The following is a 21,455-nucleotide window of genomic DNA, read 5'->3' as shown; positions in this document are numbered from 1 at the left end:
ATCATGATGCTTGGAGATGAAGTGGCGTAGGTAGTTCTCCAAGATCTGATTGATCCTCTCGACTTGACCATTGGACTGAGGATGGTAGGCAGAGGAAAAGTCCAATCTCACGTTAAGGAGTCTACAGAGGGCTCTCCAGAACCTAGAGGTGAACTGGACCCCCCGATCAGACACAATATGCCGCGGCAAGCTGTGCAGGCGGAAGTTGTATTGTATGAAAAGGTTTGCCAGTTGGGGAGCAGAAGGAAGGCCGGTCAGTAGAACGAAGTGGGCCATTTTCGAAAATCGATCAACCACCACGCAGAGAGTACTGCATCCCGCAGAGGGAGGCAGGTCAGTAATAAAGTCCATAGCTATATGCTGCCAGGGAGCATCGGGGACAGGCAGCGGCTGGAGCAGACCAGAAGGTCTGGCGTGAGCGACCTTGTTAGCTGCACACACTGAGCAGGAAGAAACAAAGTCCATGATGTCTTTGGGCAGCGTGGGCCACCAGAAATGATGGACAATCAGGTCTCGGATCTTACGGGTACCCTCGTGATCTGCCAGTCTAGAGCAGTGTCCCCAGCGGAGGATTCTCCCTCTGTCAGCAAGGCGCACAAAGGTCCTCCCCGAAGGAATGTCCCTAACTTGCAAGGGGTTGACAGAGACAATACAAGACGGATCAATAAAATTCTGTGGAATCTCCATGGTGTCTTCTGTCTCGAATGACCTGGACAAGGCATCGGCACTCACATTCTTGTTGGCCGGAGCTCAAACTGGAACCTGGTAAAGAACAGCGTCCACCTGGCCTGACGAAGGTTCAGCCGTTGGGCCGCCTGGAGATAGGTGAAATTCTTGTGGTCCATAAAAATCAAGATGGGATGAGCTGCGCCCTCTAGTAGATGTCTCCACTCCTCCAGGGCCAATTTGATGGCCAGTAACTCCCGATGCCCCAATCAAGTAGTTGCGTTCTGCGGAAGAGAAGAGCTTAGAGAAATATTCACATACCATTGACTTGCACTTGGAACCTCTCTGAAACAGGACTGCACCAGCACCGACAAAGGGGGTGTCCACCTCCAACGAGAACTGTCGAGAAACATCGGGATGATGGAGGATAGAGGCTAACGTGAAGGCACTCTTCAGGCTATTGAATGCGGACTCTGCCTCAGGAGTCCACACCTTGGCATTCATACCCTTCTTGTTGAGGTTAGAGATAGGAGATGTCAGTGAGGAGAAGTTTGGAATGAACAGCCTGTTAAAATTGGCGAATCCCAAAAAGCGCTGTATGGCCCTCAAGTCTTGAGGGCGTGGCCATTCCAGGACGAACTTTACCTTTTCAGGATCCATCTTGAGACCTCGATTTGAGACGATGTAGCCCAAGAAGGGTAGCGCATCTCTCTCAAACACACACTTCTCCAACTTGGCGTACAGGCGATTCTCCCTTAACCGCAGCAAAACTTGACGGACATGTCTTTGATGAGTCATAGGATCTGGAGAAAAAAAATCAAGATGTCATCAAGATAGACCACAACACAAACATAGAGGAGGTCACAGAAGATGTCATTAACGAACTCATGGAAGACCGCGGGAGCATTACACAGGCCGAAGGGCATTGCTAGATATTCATAGTGCCTGTCACGGGTGTTAAATGCAGTCTTCCATTCGTCACCCTGGCAAATCCGGATTAGGTTATAAGCCCCACGCAGGTCTAGTTTGGAAAAAATCTTGCCACCACGTATACGATCAAACAGTTCTGAGATCAATGGCAACGGATACTTACTTCTTCAAAGTGATCTGGTTGAGACCCCGGTAGTCGCTACAAGGACGCAAGGAACCATCCTTTTTCTTGACGAAGAAGAACCCGGCTCCTGCCGGGGAGGAAGACTTCCATATGAAGCCCCTCTTCAAGCTCTCTTTAACATACGCGGACATGGACAGAGTCTCTGGCAAGGAGAAAGGATATACCCTACCACGGGGAAGGGATGCACCAGGAATCAGCTCGATAGGACAGTCTAACGCCAGGTGTGGGGGCAGCGTCTCCGCCTCTCTCTTGCTGAAGACGTCCGAAAATGCAGCATAATGACCAGGCAATCCTGCCAATGACCGAGGCAGAGGAGGCTGAGCCGAACGAATCCGTGCAAGGCAATGGTTGAGACACTTGGGATCCCACTGGAGAACCTCTCCAGAGTTCCAGTCCAGGACTGGGTCATGTAATGGGAGCCAAGGCAGACCCAGCAGCACGGGGTTAACGGCCTTGGACAAGACAAAGAATGAGAGAAGCTCGGACTGGAGAGCTCCTACTTTGAGCCTCAGCGGCTTCCTCACAGCTACAACTGCGTCTGGCAGAGGTAGTCCATTTACAGATGCAACCATCAACGGCCTCTCCAGAGGGATAGTGGGTAATTGGAGAAGATCCACCAGGTCTCTATGAATGAAATTAGCAGCAGACCCAGAGTCCAGATAAGCAAAGACCCAATGCGTTTTTTCGCCGGACATTATGGTCAGAGGAATGGACAATTTCGATGAAAGTCCTTCTTTATCCAAGGTTGTCTCTCTTACCAACCCTAGGCTTTGGGGCTTTTGGGGACACAGACGCACAAGATGGCCTCCCAGGCCGCAATATTGACAGCGTCTGCGTTGTCTCTCCTGGGTAGATAGCTTAAACTGGTCCATCCTCACAGACTCCTTAGGAGGGTCGACATCTGAGGACAGCAGGGGTTGCTGTAAAGTAGGCACCGGACTAGGGAGACCTCCCTCCCAACGAACTTCTTGGAGCCGTTCTTGGATCCATATATAAATCCGGGGCGGCCAGAATGATGAGGTCATCCTGGGTAGACGGTAGATCTCGAGCTCGTCCTTAATCTTATAAGACAGTCCCTGCCAGAATGTAGCCAGCAGGGCCTCAATGTTTCACAAAAGTTCTCCAGCCAGGGTGCGGAAGTGGATGGTGTACTCGTGAAAATTGAGGAATAGCATGCACGCAAAGAAAATCGTGCAGCTATTGAAGTACAAGCAAAGAATGAACGGAGCGGACATTGAGGAGGCTGGACCAATAGGATGCCTCAAACCCGGGTATACGTCAGAAGTCTCGAGTTTGAGGCATCCTATTGGTCCACAGCCTACTTAATGTTTGCTCCGTTTATTCTTTGCTTGTACTTCAATAGCAGGACCATTTTATATCTAATTATTATGGGGTACATATATTTAGGGATGATGGGGATCACATTAGATATATGTGGTGCAGTCACAGGATTCTGTGACCGCACCTCAGATAAAGCAGATGGGCGGGATAAACTAAAGGGGAAGTGAGAACTAGTGGGGAGGCCAATAGACACAGAGGGGGTGCAATAATTAGTAAAGAACAGCCCTGTGTCGTTACGTAGGTCAGTGCGGTATCGACACAGGGCTGTGTGTATTATAAATCTCGTGCACGAGCCTGTGTCGAGAAAAAAAAAAAGACACAGATGAAAATCAGATCTTCCGGCAGGGCAGAAGTAGGGAGAATAGGAAGGAAAGTCTTTAGATTTAATACAGACTACATATTAGCAACTTTATAAAATAGTTACATAGAATATTAGGTCAAATATTTTGAGTCCCTGGAAAATCCCTTTAATTTGAAGCGTTCAGTACCTGCTTACATTTGTTTTTATCGGATTACCTAGACAGGGTCTGCATGCATGGCTGGCATTGGACACTCGCAGAATGTTTTGTGCTTACAGGACTCAAGAGGGAAGCAGTGAAAGAAACCAGGATATCGCCATTTATAGAGCACCTACAGGTCATGAAGCACAAGGACCAGGACTTGGGGCGTAATGGTATCTTCAGAGAAGAAGGTGTACATTTGTCAGACAAGGCTGGTATGTTCAGTTAGCCACGAACGTTGGTCAGGATGATCAACAACTACATGGGTGGGCCAGCTGGGTGCAGATGAGCACGGCAGGCCGAAGAAGTGGGCTTGGTGGTGAAGCACAAGCACTTGGGCTGTAAGGGATGGTTCAGAGGGGATGGTCTGTTCAACATCAGATGGTTGAAGGATTCGTAAGTGGTGTGTAAAGACGGGGTAGGGAGACAGACAGGTGAGCCCTAATCTACCCGCCACTCAGTCCCTGCCTACTTGCAACAGCCCGTCCTAGGCGACGGCATACAACTGGGCAACGGTCCCTACTCTCACTATGTGCACGACAGACAGACAGACAAGGGTACAAAAAAGCAAAGGGAAAAGGGGCAGATGCCCACGGCAAAGCCAGGGTCAATATGAAGCAGAGGACAAAATAGTACAAGCAGCAGCAGAGCCAGGAAACAAGCAGAATCACAGGCAAAGGAGAAGCAGGAAATGAAGGTATAAATAGACAGAGGGCGGTAGCTAGCTCTGTCTGGCCAGGCTGTGATAGGCTCTCCCACACCTCAGCCTCCCAGCCTGAGTGGTAGAAGAAGGAGTCACTCTATCAGACTTAGGAGCAGGTGCAGACTGACTAACCACGGGCGTGGACACAGAAGCTGTGTCTGGCAGATCCTTTACATGGTAGGGGCAAAGTAGGGCAGTTGGGTAAGCCCTACTTTTTGTGTCGGGATTGCAGCACTTCACACACATGGTGTCAGAAGCTATGGGCCACAGCGAGATAACCATAAACTACATAGCAGGGTTTCTCGTCTGTGGGGAGACACAAGCTAGACGGCTGGTTCCCGGATTGGACTGACTTGGGCAACTACGAAGGTTGGTCACGTTAGCCAGCAGTTGCTCAGGGGGAGCAAGTGGAGGTGCGCGTGCACTGCTGGCTCCAAGTCCGTGGAAGGTCCGGTGGGACGCGCCCCAGCCCATCACGTGAGGTGCTGTAATTCGTCGGGTTCACCCAACTGAACAGTATAATGTGTTGTAAATAAAAAGTGGCTAGTGCCACAAATTTATTTGGCATAATATTGTTGTGTGGTTATTTGTGTTAAATGAGTGGGAGTTTAACATGCACACTCCTTATGTAAAAAATGTAAATTAGATACAGTATGTTATCTATCCATAGCAGTGGCGGATTATCATATGGGCGTTTCGGGCGGCCGCCCGGGGCCCGAGGCTTCCAGGGGGCCCATGGCAGCCCGAAACGCACATTATCTCGTAAATCTATTCAGCGCGCTAGCGCTGCTAACGGCCGAAGATGGGGAGGAGCAGGGAATTCGCCGGGATCCAGGGGTAGGACACGCCTCCCTGACAGTGCGGGCCGCCGCCATTGAGTAACAGAACAGCGACGGACGGCTGTTCTGTTACTCCAAAGCAGCAAGAGAAGAGCCGGCGGGCGGTCACCGGCGCTGAGGTCAGTACAGGATTATCCTCCTGCCCAACTGGTTCCCGACCGCTGGCTGTATTTTTACGGCCAGCGGTCAGGGACGGGTGCTTAAAACCCGAGCCATAGACTTTCTACGGCTCGGGTTTTAACTTGCTGCCCGCGCGATCGGGCAGCTGAATGTCGGGTCTCCGGCTGTCAGTGACTGCCGGGGACCCTGAGGAGAAGACAGAAGCAGCTTTCGCTGCTTCTGTCTTCTCCGATGTCTTCTTACACAGCGTTCAATGAACGCTGTGTACAGGAATAGAGACAGCAGCAGCGGCGCTGTCTCTATTCCTCCCGGTGATCATGTGACAGGTCACATGATCGCCGGGTGCCGTTAGTGGCAGACTGTTGCTGGGTCTTACTAGACCCAGCACAGCCCTATTAGTGACAATCGTCACTGTGAGAGGGCTGATTTCCCCTGTAACTGGGGCTGCTGTGCAGCTCCAGTTACAGTGGAAAAACATGGTGTAAAACAAAGAGAAAGTAGATATAAAGTTCCCCAAAGGTCTTTTTTGACCTTTGAGGATCAGAACATAGTAATAAAAAATAGTAAAGTGCAAAAAAAATAAATAATAATAAATACACATAAAATACCCACCCCAAAAAAAACGTTCCCCCCCCGCCAATCATTGTTGTAACGCTAGCGCTGACCCAATTACCCTAATATAGACATGTAATATATTAAAATTTACGGTAGACAATGACGATCACAGATAAAAGGTCTATTTTAGGGTAAAACAATGTTATTACCAAAAAAAAATAGCTGAAACGTAAAAAAGCTTCTTTTTTTACTATTATTTTCAAACTTTATGAATAAAAATTCTAAAATGGCAAAAAATGTGTGCATAAAAACGATAAAAAACGAAACCTGCATTGTCTACGGAAAAAACGTCGCAAAAATAACGTCGGTTTTATTTTTTTTTAATAAAAATGTGTGTTTGGTGCAACTTTGTAATTACGTTTTATTAAAAAATATTTTCACTTTTTGAGATACAGCTGCTTTGTATCCTGTATCCGTCAGGTCAGCAGGACTGACGGGATCAGTGAAACGGGCCCTGCGCTAAATTATAATCTTAGATGTGATAGATTTGAGGTGGATCCTGCGTGTCACTGATCCCGTCAGTCCTGCTGACCTGACGGATACAGGATACAAAGCAGCCGTATCTCAAAAAGTAAAAATATTTTTTAATAAAATCAATCAATCACACTGATACACAGACATACTATATATATATATATATATATATAATTATAATATAAAGTTTTTAAATGTGTACATAACCTTGTGGCACTATATACAAGGGGGAGCGCTGTGTGGCACTATATACAAGGGGGAGCTCTGTGTGGCACTATATACAAGGGGGAGCGCTGTGTGACACTATATACAAGGGGGAGCGCTGTGAGGCACTATATACAAGGGGGAGCGCTGTGAGGCACTATATACAAGGGGGAGCGGTGTGAGGCACTATATACAAGGGGGAGCGCTGTGAGGCACTATATACAAGGGGGAGCGCTGTGAGGCACTATATACAAGGGGGAGCGCTGTGAGGCACTATATACAAGGGGGAGCGCTGTGAGGCACTATATACAAGGGGGAGCGCTGTGAGGCACTATATACAAGGGGGAGCGCTGTGAGGCAAGGGGGGGCTGTGTAGTGCTATCCACCGTGGTATGTGTGTGGCGCTCTTTATAGGGGGGGCTTTTTGGTGCTATTTACAAGAGGGGGAGGGCTGTGTGGCGCTCTCTACAGGGGGGCTGTATGGCACTATCTATAGGGGGCTGTGTGTAACGCTCTCTACGAGGGGGATGTGTGATATATAGAGGGGGCTGTGTATGGCGATATCTATGGGGGTGTGTAATATCTACAGGGGCTGTGTGTGGCACTATGTACAGGGGGCTGTGTGTATGGTGTTTTACAGTGTGTGGTATTATATTCAGGCGCGCAGTGTTTGGTGCTATTATATTTAGGGGTACACTATGTGGCACCATGATAACTTTATTTTCGTTTATAGGTGTGGAAATGTTGGAAAAGTGAGGAGACGTCTAAGTGGCAAATTCTGCAGAAATGAGTCATGGCCGGGAGAAGTCGTCATGAGCGCTGGACCGGATGGAGAAGAAAAGAGGAAAAAAACTACTAGAATCTGAGACGTCGTCACCTGTGAGTCACTAGATTTATAGAGAATCTGTCACCTCTCCTGACATGTTTATTATAGGAAATCCTTGTATTTCACAAAAAGTCTTTCTGCGGTCCAGGACTGATAGACAATTCCCCTTGTCAGAAGGTTGTGTCCCTGCACAGTGTGATCCTGTCAGTATGTAGGGACACCGCGCTGTGACAAGGGGAATCGTAACACTGTTAATGCTTGCCCAAAAAGGTAGTGTTAAAAATAGTTACGGTGAGGAAGGGGGGCCCAAGTTTGGGTAACAGCCCAGGGCCCATGGTCTACTTAATCCGCCACTGATCCATAGTCTAGTATATTTCACATGAACCCCCCCCTCCCCCACCTCGGTAATTAGAACATTGCCACTGCGCTGGTAACAAGGAGGGGCGGGGGCATTTCAGGGATGAGTACCTGATATCTGAGTTCAACATCTTAAATTTACTATCATTGATAGGGTACCTCCACCAAAACGAGGTGGTAATAGGGAGTTAATCTTGAAGCAACGTGAACTTCAGTGGATAACTAAACTCAATTCTTTATATCCACATGGTTTAAATGTAGACTATCCACTGAATGTTTATAAATAATATCTGGATCAACATATCTCTACTTCCCTTATAACTATCTGATATTATATTAATCTTTGACAATCTATGCTCTTCCTGATCTTCTCTCCCGGGATCCTGTTGATATCGTGGGATGGTAGTTGAAATATATATTTTTTATGTGTAAAACCTGTATGAGTCTATACAGTTTTGTATAAGGGAATAACTTCCAATTTTTGTTCTCTTCTCTTTTTAGAGTGTCAATGATATGATATGACTGGACCCACACGATCTGGAATTGGAGAGTTTGGACTCATATGTTATAATCCTCCCTCAACAATCATGCCTCCATTATATTTCTACATATAAGAAGATCTTTGTCTCTCTTTAATAGTAAAAAATAAAAAAAATAATGAGAATTTTTTTGAAAAAGTTATTTTATTTTTTTATTCATTTTTTTGAGAAAATGTATTACCAAAGTGATGGTCTTGACGTATAATACAACAATTTCAATGTGAATGGGATTTGATTTTTAAAAAAACATCTAGAATTCTACTTTAGATTGGTCCATTTTGATATTATATGCTTTGTCCATGTTCACACTAGGGATCGGTGGCGTTTATGACCATTTTGGTACAAATATTATTTTTTTTTGTTTTAACAAATAATATATATGCAACTAATGGATCCCTGAATTAATTGTGTCCATCATAATCTGTCCGGGGTGGGGAACCATCACCTGACGATATGGTAGATACTTTTTGACATTTATTGTTCCCTTATGGATATGAGGGTTACAGTGCGTGTCTAGGGACAGAATATTCTTTTGATCTGTACCTACACAAGCTATCTACATAAACGTTTTTCGCTATATTGGCGAATTGACCGTTAATATCCCTAGGTGTGATGAGGGACTAAGCAATAAAAACTGAGCGTTTTTTCGCTTTTAAACTTGATTGTAATCTCGAATCCCATTTACCTTATTGCCTTCCCTTCTTAAAGATAGCGTCTTCACACCCGAATGGGCAGTGACGTATATACACAGTCACGTCCATTATGATGGATGACTCATGTTGGGTCATCTGATGTTGCTTCCTTGTTCCCTTGACGACTATTGATCACATGTGCATTTTGACCCAATTGGTGGGTTAGTTAGAGGCATGCTCAGTCTAAGATTCTACATGCTGTTAATGGAGGATGTAGAATACATATGAGTCCAGCTACAATGATTCCTCTCTTTCTAGATTGGTGAGTGCCAGCTGTTGATGTTTTTAATAATTACATTGCTTATATTTAATTAACTTTTTAACACTTTTTGTAACACGAGGATAATACACTTTATGAAAAGCAATATATTATATCATGTTTTATCTTTTGCACCATTTATACTTATGTCACTAGTCACTTTATATCATTGTATGATGACAAAAAATCCTTCTATTGTATTATTGTATACTGATTGATTGCACTGATTGTTTTGGGTTGTACCCCTTATATATACGTACGTATTTCTAACACACACTACTTGAAAATGCCTTCATAGAGGAGGTGAAACGTTGTGGTTCCATGTTGGATGAATAAATTCACTTTATTTGAGTGCTGCTTCACGTTCTCTTTTTTTGATATCTGAGTTTGTAATTTTATAGTATTCCCTGCCCTAGTAAAGATTTTTAAAAGTGTAAGGCCTTATTTACACGACATTGAAAAACGGCCGTGTGACGGCTGTACTTTGAACGGCCGTCACACGGACGTTTTCAGAACAATGATGTTCTATGGGTGTATTCACATGGCCGTTTTTTAACGGCCCGTGAATAATGGCCATCAAAAAATAGGACAGGTCCTATTTTTGGCCATTTTCACGGCCAGACGTCCCCCATAAGTAGTCAATGGATCCGTTTTTAACGGCTGTTAATACATGTAACAACCGTTAAAAACTGATCTGTGACATGGGGATTCAAGAGGTAAGGGGACTATTGGTTCCCTTGCTGGCTATCGGCGGCGCGATGACACATACTCACCGATGCAGCTCCATCCTCTTCAGTTGTGGTCGCTAGTCTCACGTGTTCTTGGAAGGCAACGAGATGACATCATTATGCCGCGTTCGCAGAATCAGTTAGACTACAGACCATACGTGAAGTAGTCGGCGCTGCATCAGTGAGTATGTAGGGCATTCAGGCGGAATTATATGTCTGGTATTGTTGATGTCACGATGCAGGGTGTGGATCCACTGGACCGTACCGCGTAGCGGAATGGCAGCTGACTAAACAGGTAAGTACAGAGTCTATAGTCCAGAGAGGGTACCTGTGGCAACTTGGACAGCAGTAAGGCAGTCTCGGCTGGGACAAGGCGGCAGGTAGACATCAGGCGTGGCGTAGCAGAACAGGCGTGGTATGCAGCACAACACGACAACAGCGCAGCACGGTACTGGATCTGGATAGCAAGGGAAACAGGATACTGGAAGACACTGGACCATTAGCAAGACAAACTTTGGGAAACGAACAATGCTCAGGCAAAGAACAAGAGGGCAGGGCCCTTTTTATAGCCCAGTAGCCTTCTGGGCTAGATTGCAGACTTCCTGCAATATGCGCGCACTGGCCCTTTAAAGGAACAGTGTCATCACAAATTATTTTTTTATATGTTAAAGATGTTAGTGCTTTATTAAAAACGTTTATATTTATTTGTGTGTTTGTGTTTTACTTTTTCTTATTTTTACACTTTTTCTTCCCTGTGGGGGCTGCCATTTTTTGTTCCATTTCTGTATGTGTCGATTAACGACACATACAGACATGGAATACGGCAGCCACAGTCCCATAGGGACTGCGAACGGGTCCCGTCCCATTCACTTCTGTGTACGGCGTCTGTGTGGGAACTGCGCATGCGCCGCTCCCACACAGTCCAATTTGAAATTGGCGCCGTCCGGCGCCATTTTCCTGTGGACCGGAAGTCGCGGCCGGACAGTAATATTACTACTTCCGGTCGCGGCTTCCGGACTTGTGCACTTGGACCAGCGGCAGCAGACGGAGCGGACGGGCCGGAGGGAGCCGCGGCGACAGGAGCAGGTAAGTTATTTCTATGTATGTTCGTGTTTGTGTGTGTTTACTACTGTATGTAAACCTACTACACTGTGTGTTAGCTCAAAAAATGGCGACACACAGTGTAGGAGGTTACACCGTTCAAACCCCTCGTTTATCCCAGCACTAGCCAGGATAAAGGAGGGGGGGATGCTGAGAGCTCACTAGAGCGAGGGCTTTTTACCCAATTTTGCAATGCTGCAATTTTGGGAATAGCTCCATCTAGTGACCAGAAATGGGAAATATTATAAATTAGAATTAAGTTATAATATTTCCTGACTCGTGAAAAAAATAAAAAAAATTTGAACAATGTTTAATCACCCACACACTAAATGTTTAATTAAAAAAAAAACAACATGTTTTTCTGGCAACACATTCCCTTTAAGGTCGTGCGTGCGCCCTCCGGCGGACAGTCTCGAAACCAGGAAGTGAGTGCCGGCGCCTCACAGGAGGGTGACGCTGCAAGGAGCTCAGATGTCTATGGCCACGGCCGTCGAGGGGTAAGTCAGAACGACGGGCTGTGGCCATAGATGTTACAGTTGCGCTCACTGCAAGGGTAGTGTGGCGCTAGTACAGGGAGCATTGTTGTCAACTGTAGCTAATTTTTTTCAGCACTGTCCAGAATTTACAGAGGCAGTCCCGGAAGATTACTACAGGGAGGAAATTGATCAGTTTTTTTTAATGGCCATGAATAACGGATGCAAAATGGATGTCAAACGGCCATTAAAAACGGACAGACGGACTGGAAATGGATGAAAATTTGGAGACACACTGATGCAAAACGGCCATGAAAAACTGACAGTTGATCACTTTTTAATGGCCATTGTTTTTCACTGTCGTCTGAATATACCCTAAGATAACCCCTTCAGCTCCGTCAGCTTTAATGGCAAGCATAGCATAGCATGCAGTGTTGAGGGGGTTTTACACTGGGCGATTATCGGTCAGACGAGCGTTCATAGGACGCTCGTTCCCGATAATTGCCCTGTGTAAACACGGCAGCGTTCAGCAGATGAACGAGCAAACGCTCGATCATCTGCTGATCGTATCGATTTAAAAAAGTTAAATATTATCATTGTCGGCAGCACATCTCCCTGTGTAAGCCGGGAGACGCACTACCGACATGATAATAATGGATGGGGACGAGCGATCGGAATAACGACCGCTCGTCCCCATACGTAGCTCCGTGTGACAGGAGCAAACAAGCGCCGATCAACGAGTGTCGGTCGGTGTAAAAGGAGCTTTATTCTTGCCTTTGGAAATCATGACGGAACCACCAACAGACCACATTATCAGTCAATGGGGTGCACCTGATGCTGTTGGAATCCGTCGTATGAACGCAAGCCATGAAGCATATGTGAACAGGGCTTTATATGTACCTCAAAAATAATTACTAAGAAATCTGCAACTCAGCCCGCAAAAAAACAAATAGTAATGTAAAGTAAATGTAATCATACAAAAATGAAAAAAAATCCTGTAGTGAAAATAGGCTCGGTCCCTAAGGGGTTAATTATGAAGCATTAGGAGAGGAGAGATTTACCCATGTGTAACCGCGCAGATTCGCCATTCAGTCATGTGGGACAGCTACAAACATAACCAGGCAATGACAGAATATTAAAGGTACATGCGCTGCTGTTTTAGTGGCAGAAGCTCCGGTGAACGAAAAATCACTTCATAAAAGACAGCAAGCTTACACTTTATTTTACACATAAATATTTGCTCTAACATTAACATTTGTATAATATTATAAAGTGGTATGTTGTCCGCGCCGTGCACTAAAGGGTTACAGCTTGAGGGGAGGAGCTAAGGAAGAGTCCTGTGTCTGCTTCCTCCTCTGCCTGGCTTGGCTGTCGGGGGAGTTCCGGGCACAGTGGACTGGAGGGTGGCGAGATTACGACGGGCACCGGAGAGTGCAGCCATTGTGCTATCCGCGCCTCACTCTCTGAAGCGCTGTTTGCGCGGCATCTTTGTTACTTATGCCTCGGCGTTATAGTGAGGAGTTGTACAGGAAACCGATACTACATAATGTATGAGCCTCAAGGGAAGACATCATAAGCGCATACATTTGGATGAGGGGACGCCTCACGCCTGGCAGGAGGATTTCTACACATAAGTGACAGTACACGTCGGGTAAGGAAACATGGAAGGGCAGCAGAGTAGTAATGGTGGCCCCCAGGACAAGTCTCTGCGTGGGCGTGACATAGAGATACTGCCGCTACACCTGGACCAGAAGGGCTGTCAGGAGCCTGAAGAATCCCCTCCGGCATCTCCATTGCCACCACCCATATTCCTTTACCCAGGAGCCAGCAAACAGAAGCAGCAGGTCCGATCTTCCCCTAGTAGCGCTCAAGGAGCAGGGGTCCAGCAGGACTACACCCGTATCTCTCCATCATCCTCGCTGTCATCCTCATCATCTCTGCAGGGCTGCGCAGAGCCTTCCTCACCTGGATCCGGGGGCCTTTCTCCTACATCTTCTCTCCAGCTCATGATGCTGATGATGAACTACACAGGCGCCGGCAGTGGAAGCAACAGCAGCGCCGACAAAGTCCCAAAAAGTGAGTCAAGTTGATGGTGGGGAAGATTGAGCAGGATCTGATTTCTAATGACTATAGAGAGCTGTCCACCAAACAATCATTCCAAGGTCCGCTGTCACCGACTGCCCCTTTAAAGGGAATCTGTCATCGTAACTGTTAATAGATGCCCCAAGAGACAGTCCATTGGTGCCCCTCAAAACCCTGTTTGAAGCACCGCAACATAGTGTTTTCTGTTTGTAAATTGAGCAGCTGATTGGCTGAGATCCATCAGGTGGCCACAGCCAGTGTGTCCTGGGCTTCTATTAATGGGGTACATATAGATGTCATTTGGCACCAACGACTTAAGTATTCTATTTGAAAACGTCTAAAAATGTCAGATGAACTTTTCCACAGGCATCTGCATTAAGGCTACATTCTCACGAGCGTGACAGATCTACGTGTGTAAATCTGGTCCGTGTGAGTTGTTATTGCATCTGTGCTTTGCGAGTGGAATGTGTTTTTCACGCACTCGCAAAGCACATTTTTTTAAATTAAATTGATGCGCAAACTGCGCACAGATGTGCATCCGTGTAGTGTGCGTGGTTTTCACGCGCCCGTTGACTTCAATGGGCGGGTAGGTGTGTGAAAACGCACCAGTATAGGACATGTAGCGGACTCTCGCTGCACGAAAACTCCTGCGTGTGTGAACGGCCCCGTTGAAATCAATGGGTCTGTGTGCTGTGCGTGATTTCCATGCACAGCACACGCTTAAGATTCACGCTCGTCTGAATGGGCCCTGAGTCTGGGTTTGTAACGCTCCTTTGTGTCATGACAAGGCCCCGACTGCAGTAAAATACTCTAAAGTCTACAGTGTATGGCCGGCTTTAGTCACGGTGACAGATTTAATTTATTTCTATGTTGCAATGGAAAAGGGCAGTTACCTGACACCCCTGGCAGGACAGTTCAGAGGACACCGATGGCAAGTCCTACCAGTCCAATCCTTATTCTTTGTGATCGGAGAAGTCCTGGAACGCCCACAGATCTGAGATTCTCTGTCAATCGCATAAAATCTGTGGCGTTGGCTGAGGCAGGGTTCACACGACTTATTTGCAGACGTAAACGAGGCGTATTATGCCTCGTGTTACGTCTGAAAATAGGGCTACAATACGTCGGCAAACATCTGCCCATTCATTTGAATGGGTTTGCCGACGTACTGTGCAGACAACATGTAATTTACGCGTCGTCGTTTGACAGCTGTCAAACGACGACGCGTAAAAATACAGCCTCGTCAAAAGAAGTGCAGGACACTTATACACATTATATGCAGGACACTTCTTTCAGACGTAATTTGAGCCGTTCTTCATTGAACTCAATGAAGCACAGCTCAAGATTTACGGCTGTCAGAGAATCCTCGCAAAATGCGAGGAGGAGCATTTACGTCTGAAACGAGGCAGCTGTTTTCTCCAGAAAACAGTCTGTCTTTTCAGACGTAAAAGACACTTATCGTGTGCACATACCCTAACAATCTGATGTCCAGCATTGCGCTGGACCACAAGCAGCAGTACGTTAAGCGTGCCATTAAAGACTTGTATTTTCGGAGTAAGAGACCTTTCATAACTGAAGGCTTTTATTTAAACCCACCCTTCAGGTATTAATCTAGTATTTTTATAATCTGAAGAAAAAAAAAGTAGATATTTCAGCTGCATCCACATTTGATACTTCTCTTTCCCGGACCTCCAGCATCACTCTGGTATGTCACATTGAAGTGGTCCCCACTGCTGCTAGATTTTTTGGGTGGGACTTTTGTGAGCTTTGAGCACCAAGACTCTTTGGTTATAGGGATTTACTTGAGTCGTAAGGGGACGGTGCATAACACAGGAATCCTTTCTTTAGAACGTATTATATCCCAGTGTATTGTTCTTGACATAAGAGTATCCGTTTTGCTCAATAGTAGGTTGCTCTCTAGCAGTAGACTGTTACTTTGCAACAGTATGTACTCCTTCTAATAAAGTGATATCTAACATCCTTTTCTCTTAGGTCTCGGGCCGTTTTTGACGGCATCCGAGTGGCACCCGATAAATCTTCACGGACCCATTCACTTTAGCGGGTGAAAAATGGTCCGAGTCTCCGATCCGAGGAAAGATAAAACATGTCTTAACTTTCCTCGGATCACTGACGGGACTCGGACGGCACACTCAGTCGTGTGCATGAGGTGTTAGGCCCTATTCACACGACAGGGTTTCCCGGCCTATGGTCTGCTGGAGCGGAATCCCTGGCCACAGCTTCGGCAACGCTGGCCGGGGATTGGGGATTCTGCTCCTACAGGGAGCAAAAAAAATCCCCTCATCCTCGTCCGCCGCCGGTGTTGTCCGTCGTACAACGGAAACACTGCTTCCGGTATTTTCATTGTTCTGCTCCTCTAACGGAGCAGAACAATGGAAAGACCACGCAGGTGTGTACCTGGCCTTATGCACACGAATGTGTGTCAAATTGGCAGTGAAAAAACTGGTGTTTTTCACAGCTGATTTGCATCCGTGCGGGACACTATTTCAAAGATCCCTCGTAGATTTGAGTCTATTGAGGCATCCGTGAAAACAGATAAAAATAGTACATGTCCTATATTTTTTTCACCGGGTGTACACAGTCTGCTAAAACAACGGCTGTGTGAATAGCCCATAGAAATATATTGACTTTCATGCAGTCTTGTGACGGCCGTTTAAAATACGTCCGTCACACAGCCAACCTCAACGTTCTTGTGAATAAGGCGTTACTGATTGTTTTCTCCAGTCGTCCCTGATCAGGTCTTGTAGTTCTATAGGGTATCCCAGGACGGCCGCCCAACAACGTCCCCTCTCTCTTCTTGTCTTCCTATACAGCATACTAAGTGGACTAAGAAGGGGACACTGTTTTGGGCTCATCCAGGCTTTGCTTATAGACTAAGGCCTCATTCACACGGCAGGGTTTCCCGGCCGGGTGCCGGCCGTTCATAAATCGGCCGGCACCCGGCTGCATTAGGAATGATAGACCCCTAATGGGGCTATTCACACGACCGATTTTTTGACGGCCGGGAAATCCGGCCGTCAAAAAATAGGACATGCTCTATCTTTGCCCGGGCACCCGGCCGCCCGGCTCCCATAGAAGTCTATGGGGCCGGGTATTACACGGCCATCACCGGAATGTGTTCCGAGTGATGGCCGGGTTTCCCGGCTCTTGCGCTCTATCTCCTCCTCCTCACAGCGCAGAGTGCATGTGAGGAGGAGGAGTTGATGCCATTCTGACGAATGGCATCGCTGTACACTGTGTGGCAGGGCCGGGGTGTACAGCAGGTGGAATTGAGCGCTGCGCTGGCTCCCTTCCCCTGCTTGTTAAAAGCACCCTGGCTCGGCGACACCTTCGATGGCGCCGCTAGTAGTAGTAGTAGCAGCAGCTGCTGCGGCTGCTACTACTGTAGCGGCGCCACTATAGCAGAGCAGGGAGGTATCTCCCCGCTCTGCTATGTGCTAGCCGCACTTTAGCTCCTTGAAGGAGCGGAATCCCCGTGTTTTCGGGGATTCCGCTCCTGGACAGAGCGCTTGATGTCTCTGTCCATATCTGGGCAGTGACAACAGGGGAAACTCCTGAAGCGGAATCCCCGAACACATGGGGATTCCCCTTCAGGAGCTGCCGCTGATGTCACTGTCCGGATCTGCCCGGCCCGGCACGGATGCATAACTTTATGCAAACCGGCCGGGCAAAATGGCCGATTTTACCGGCCGACACTCGGGCTCGGGAACGACCCGGTCGTGTGAATCCCGCCTAAGGTGACCTGCTGGTTTCTCACCCCTGTCTCTGAAAACAACAATGGTCAAAGGCAATGCTTCATTGTTAGTTACTGTCAGCCATCTTTCTGAAAAAACATTCATACTTATGTAGCCATGGCGACGTGTCCCTCTGCTGTCCTGCAGGCCGTCCTCTTGGGATGACGTGGTCTCATGGGATAAAATGCCATCCCAGGAGACCGGTGTGGATGAAGAAACACGGAATTCTGGGCATAAGATTTTTTTTATTTATTTTTTTTGCGGCAGAATCGCCGCTTTTCCGCCGCAAAAAATCGCAGCATCTGCTATTTGTTGCGGGTTCTACCTACCGATTGAATTCAATGGGGAAAATCTGCAACAAATAAGCAGCGATTAAACAAATACAATTGACGTGCTGTGGATTAAAAAACCGCACCACAGGTCAATTTCTGATAGTTTTTTCCGCTCATTTGCGCATCGTGTGGATGACATTTGTTCACATCTCATCCACTCTGCTGCACTGTATTATGCTGTGGATTTTCTGCAATGAAATCCGTTGCAGAAAATCAACAGTATTTACACTACGTGTGAACTCGCCCTAAGGCCCCATGCACACGACCGTGCCCGCAATCACGGCCCGCGATTGCGGGCACGGCCGGCCGCTGACTGACAGCCGCATTTTTGGGCTGTGCTCCCATACAAAGTATGGGAGTACGGCACGCAAAATGCGAAAGAACGGACATGTTCCATAATTCCCGGAACATTTTCACGGCACGGACACCCTTCCGTAGTGCTACGGAAAGGTGTCAGTGTTCAATTAAAGTGAATGGCTCCGTTTTTGCAGACCGCAATTGCGGTCCGCAAAAACTGAGGTTTTTTACGGTCGTGTGCATGGGGCCTTAGGCCGAATTCAGATGACTATAGTCTACATCTGTGTGACGGCCATTAAAACAACGGCCATCACACAGCTGCGTGTATTTCAATGGGGACGTTCACACGGCCGTTGTTTCAACGGACCGTGTGAAGGGTCCGTTGAAAAATAGAACGTCATATTTTCTCCCGTTTTCACAGATCCCTCGATAGACTCAAGTCTATGAGGGATCCGTGAGAACGGGTCCCGCACGGGTGCAACTCGGACGCGAAAAAACTAACGTAAATCTGGCCTTATGCTGTCGTTTTAGGCGCTGATTTCAGCCTTGTTATTTTCAGTGTAAAAATTTTGTATTCTGACTAAACTAACAGTTTATTGGTTGCAGCTTGCTGCCATTGATGTGAACATGGAGTCAGTCATCTTCGGAGATGCAGGCTCCCCCTCCCTCCCGCCGTTGACTGACAGAATTCTCCCTATGCTCACTTAAAGGTAGAATACTGTGAATTAGCGGTTGGATCAAGTCAAACCTACAATCCTAATGTGTTAATCCAGAGGAAGGCAAAATCCCCCATGAGGTGGATGACCATTTCCTCATTCGGGGAAAAATTCCTCCGACTCGAAATGTAGCAATCAGAACAAATCCCTGGGTCAACATCCCATCACTTGTAATCTAGTACTCATAACCTGTAATATTATATTTTTCAAAAAAGCATCAAGTAATAGAGGGAAAGCTGTCAATTAGCGGTGGGAGGACCTGCAGCTCCTGAATACGCGGGACCCCATGTTCACAGCGGTGACGGTACGCTTCAACTAATAAACTGTTCGTTTAGCCAGAATGACAACGTTTTTCCACAGAAAATACTCCTGGCTGAAATCGGACCGCTGGACACTATTTAACTGTAAAATCAACTTCACTGGGGAGGGGCGTGGTTCGAGCGTTAGATGTCGGACTCTCGCTGGTCCAGGGGGGCATGGTGCGCGTTACATTATAAGTTATTATTTCCACTAATGCAAGCAGTAACTGCAGCAACACAGCTATGTAACTAATCCATTACCCAATAGCTATATCAGCCGTTTAGTAGCGTAAAATCTACTGACCGACTCCATTTAAAGTGGGTCTGTCACTAGTTCAGTAATGACCTATCTCCTAGCTAATCTAATAGGCGCTGTCACACTGATCATGCTGGTGAAAAATTGTGTCCCAAAACTTTTATTAATTTAAGTTATGAGCCTTTTTTCTGGATATGCAAATGAGGCTGCACTAGACAAGTGGGTGTCAATACCAGTGATTCTCCTGAGGTGGAGCTACCTCGCAGCCTCTGACACTGTCCTATCAGCATGAAGCTTCTTCACACAGTGTGAGAGACTGAGGCAGCACTAGACAAGTGGGTGTCAATACCAGTGATTCTCCTGAGGTGGAGCTACTTCACAGCCTTTGACGCCATCCTATCAGCATGAAGCTGCTTCACACAGTATGAGAGACTGAGGCTACCCTAGACAAGTGGGTGTCAATATCAGTGATTCTCCTGAGGTGGAGCTACTTCACAGCCTCTGACGCCGTCCTATCTGCATGAAGCTTCTTCACACAGTGTGAGGCCCATGCACACAACCGTAAATAATCTCCGTAATTGCGCACCGTAATGTATTCCGCAATTACGGACGCACCCGGTTTTATTGGCTGCGGACACCTTTCCGTATCGCTACGGCTAGGTGTCCCTGCCGGGAATTATGGAGCATGTCCTACATTTAGTTTCTTATGGGCCGTGCAGTTGGGGGCCGTGATTACTTGCACATCCGTGTGCATGAGGCCTAAGAGACTGAGGCTGGAGGGAAGGGGGATCGCTTCAAATAGCCATATTTCCAGCTGTGGGCCACCTAGAACAGTGTGGTCCAAAGCCGGAGCTGTGAAACAACCGGAGCTATGACACAGTCGGGAATGGAAGCTGTATACTATAAGATCACACTGTGTTGCTGGGCAGGGAATGGGGAGAAGATGTATGCTGATTGGACAGCGTCATACAGAAAACATTACACCGCCCAGAGTGAAAAGAGTCACCTCCTATTTGGCTATTAGAGCCACATTAGCATATTTAGAAAAATGCTCAGAATTTTTCAAATAATAAACTAATATCACATTGTAGTTATCAGCACCAAAGCGCCTATTAGATAAATTAGGAGATAGGGAATTAATAAACTGGTGACAAATCCTCTTAAACTTTCACATTGGCTAAAATCACTTGTGGTGTACCCCAGGGTTCAGTGCTGGGACCCCTACTATTCAACTTATTTATTAATGATATAGAGGATGGGATTAATAGCACTATTTCTATTTTTGCAGATGACACCAAGCTATGCAATATAGTTCAGACTATGGAAGATGTTCATGAATTGCAGGCAGATTTAAACAAACTAAGTGTTTGGGCGTCCACTTGGCAGATGAAGTTTAATGTGGATAAATGTAAAGTTATGCATCTGGGTACCAACAACCTGCATGCATCATATGTCCTAGGGGGAGCTACACTGGCGGATTCACTTGTTGAGAAGGATCTGGGTGTACTTGTAAATCATAAACTCAATAACAGCATGCAGTGTCAATCAGCTGCTTCAAAGGCCAGCAGGATATTGTCGTGTATTAAAAGAGGCATGGACTCGCGGGACAGGGATGTAATATTACCACTTTACAAAGCATTAGTGAGGCCTCATCTAGAATATGCAGTTCAGTTCTGGGCTCCAGTTCATAGAAAGGATGCCCTGGAGTTGGAAAAAATACAAAGAAGAGCAACGAAGCTAATTAGGGGCATGGAGAATTTAAGTTATGAGGAAAGATTGAAAGAATTAAACCTATTTAGCCTTGAAAAAAGACAACTAAGGGGGGACATGATTAACTTATATAAATATATTAATGGCACATACAAAAAAATATGGTCAAATCCTGTTCCTTGTAAAACCCCCTCAAAAAACAAGGGGGCACTCCCTCCGTCTGGAGAAAAAAAGGTTCAAGCTGCAGAGGCGACAAGGCTTCTTTACTGTGAGAACTGTGAATCTATGGAATAGTCACCGCAGGAGCTGGTCACAGCAGGGACAGTAGATGGCTTTAAAAAAGGGTTAGATAATTTCCTAGAACAAAAAAGTATTAGCTCCTATGTGTAGAAATTTTTCCTTCCCTTTTCCCTTCCCTTGGTTGAACTTGATGGACATGTGTCTTTTTTCAGCCGTACTAACT

The 21,455-nt window shown here is 46.6% G+C and overlaps 1 protein-coding gene across 5 annotated transcripts in view; it reads left to right on the top strand.

The window, feature by feature from the left end:
- Positions 1-12,886: 12,886 nt before the first annotated feature.
- Positions 12,887-21,455, top strand: part of RUFY3 (RUN and FYVE domain containing 3) — a 105,104-nt gene continuing 96,535 nt past the window's right edge. For 4 of the 5 annotated variants that reach the window (XM_075860729.1, XM_075860727.1, XM_075860726.1 and 1 more), the window contains exon 1: positions 12,887-13,627. In XM_075860729.1, coding sequence (XP_075716844.1) covers positions 13,213-13,627 — 415 coding nt within the window. In that variant the 5' untranslated portion in view covers positions 12,887-13,212. The remainder of the gene's footprint in view (positions 13,628-21,455) is intronic. The other variant, XM_075860733.1, reaches the window with a different exon arrangement.

This window comes from Rhinoderma darwinii, chromosome 1, assembly GCF_050947455.1.
Source record: "Rhinoderma darwinii isolate aRhiDar2 chromosome 1, aRhiDar2.hap1, whole genome shotgun sequence".
NCBI classification, from domain to species: domain Eukaryota; kingdom Metazoa; phylum Chordata; class Amphibia; order Anura; family Rhinodermatidae; genus Rhinoderma; species Rhinoderma darwinii.
This window is presented reverse-complemented; position numbering and strand designations above follow the sequence as displayed.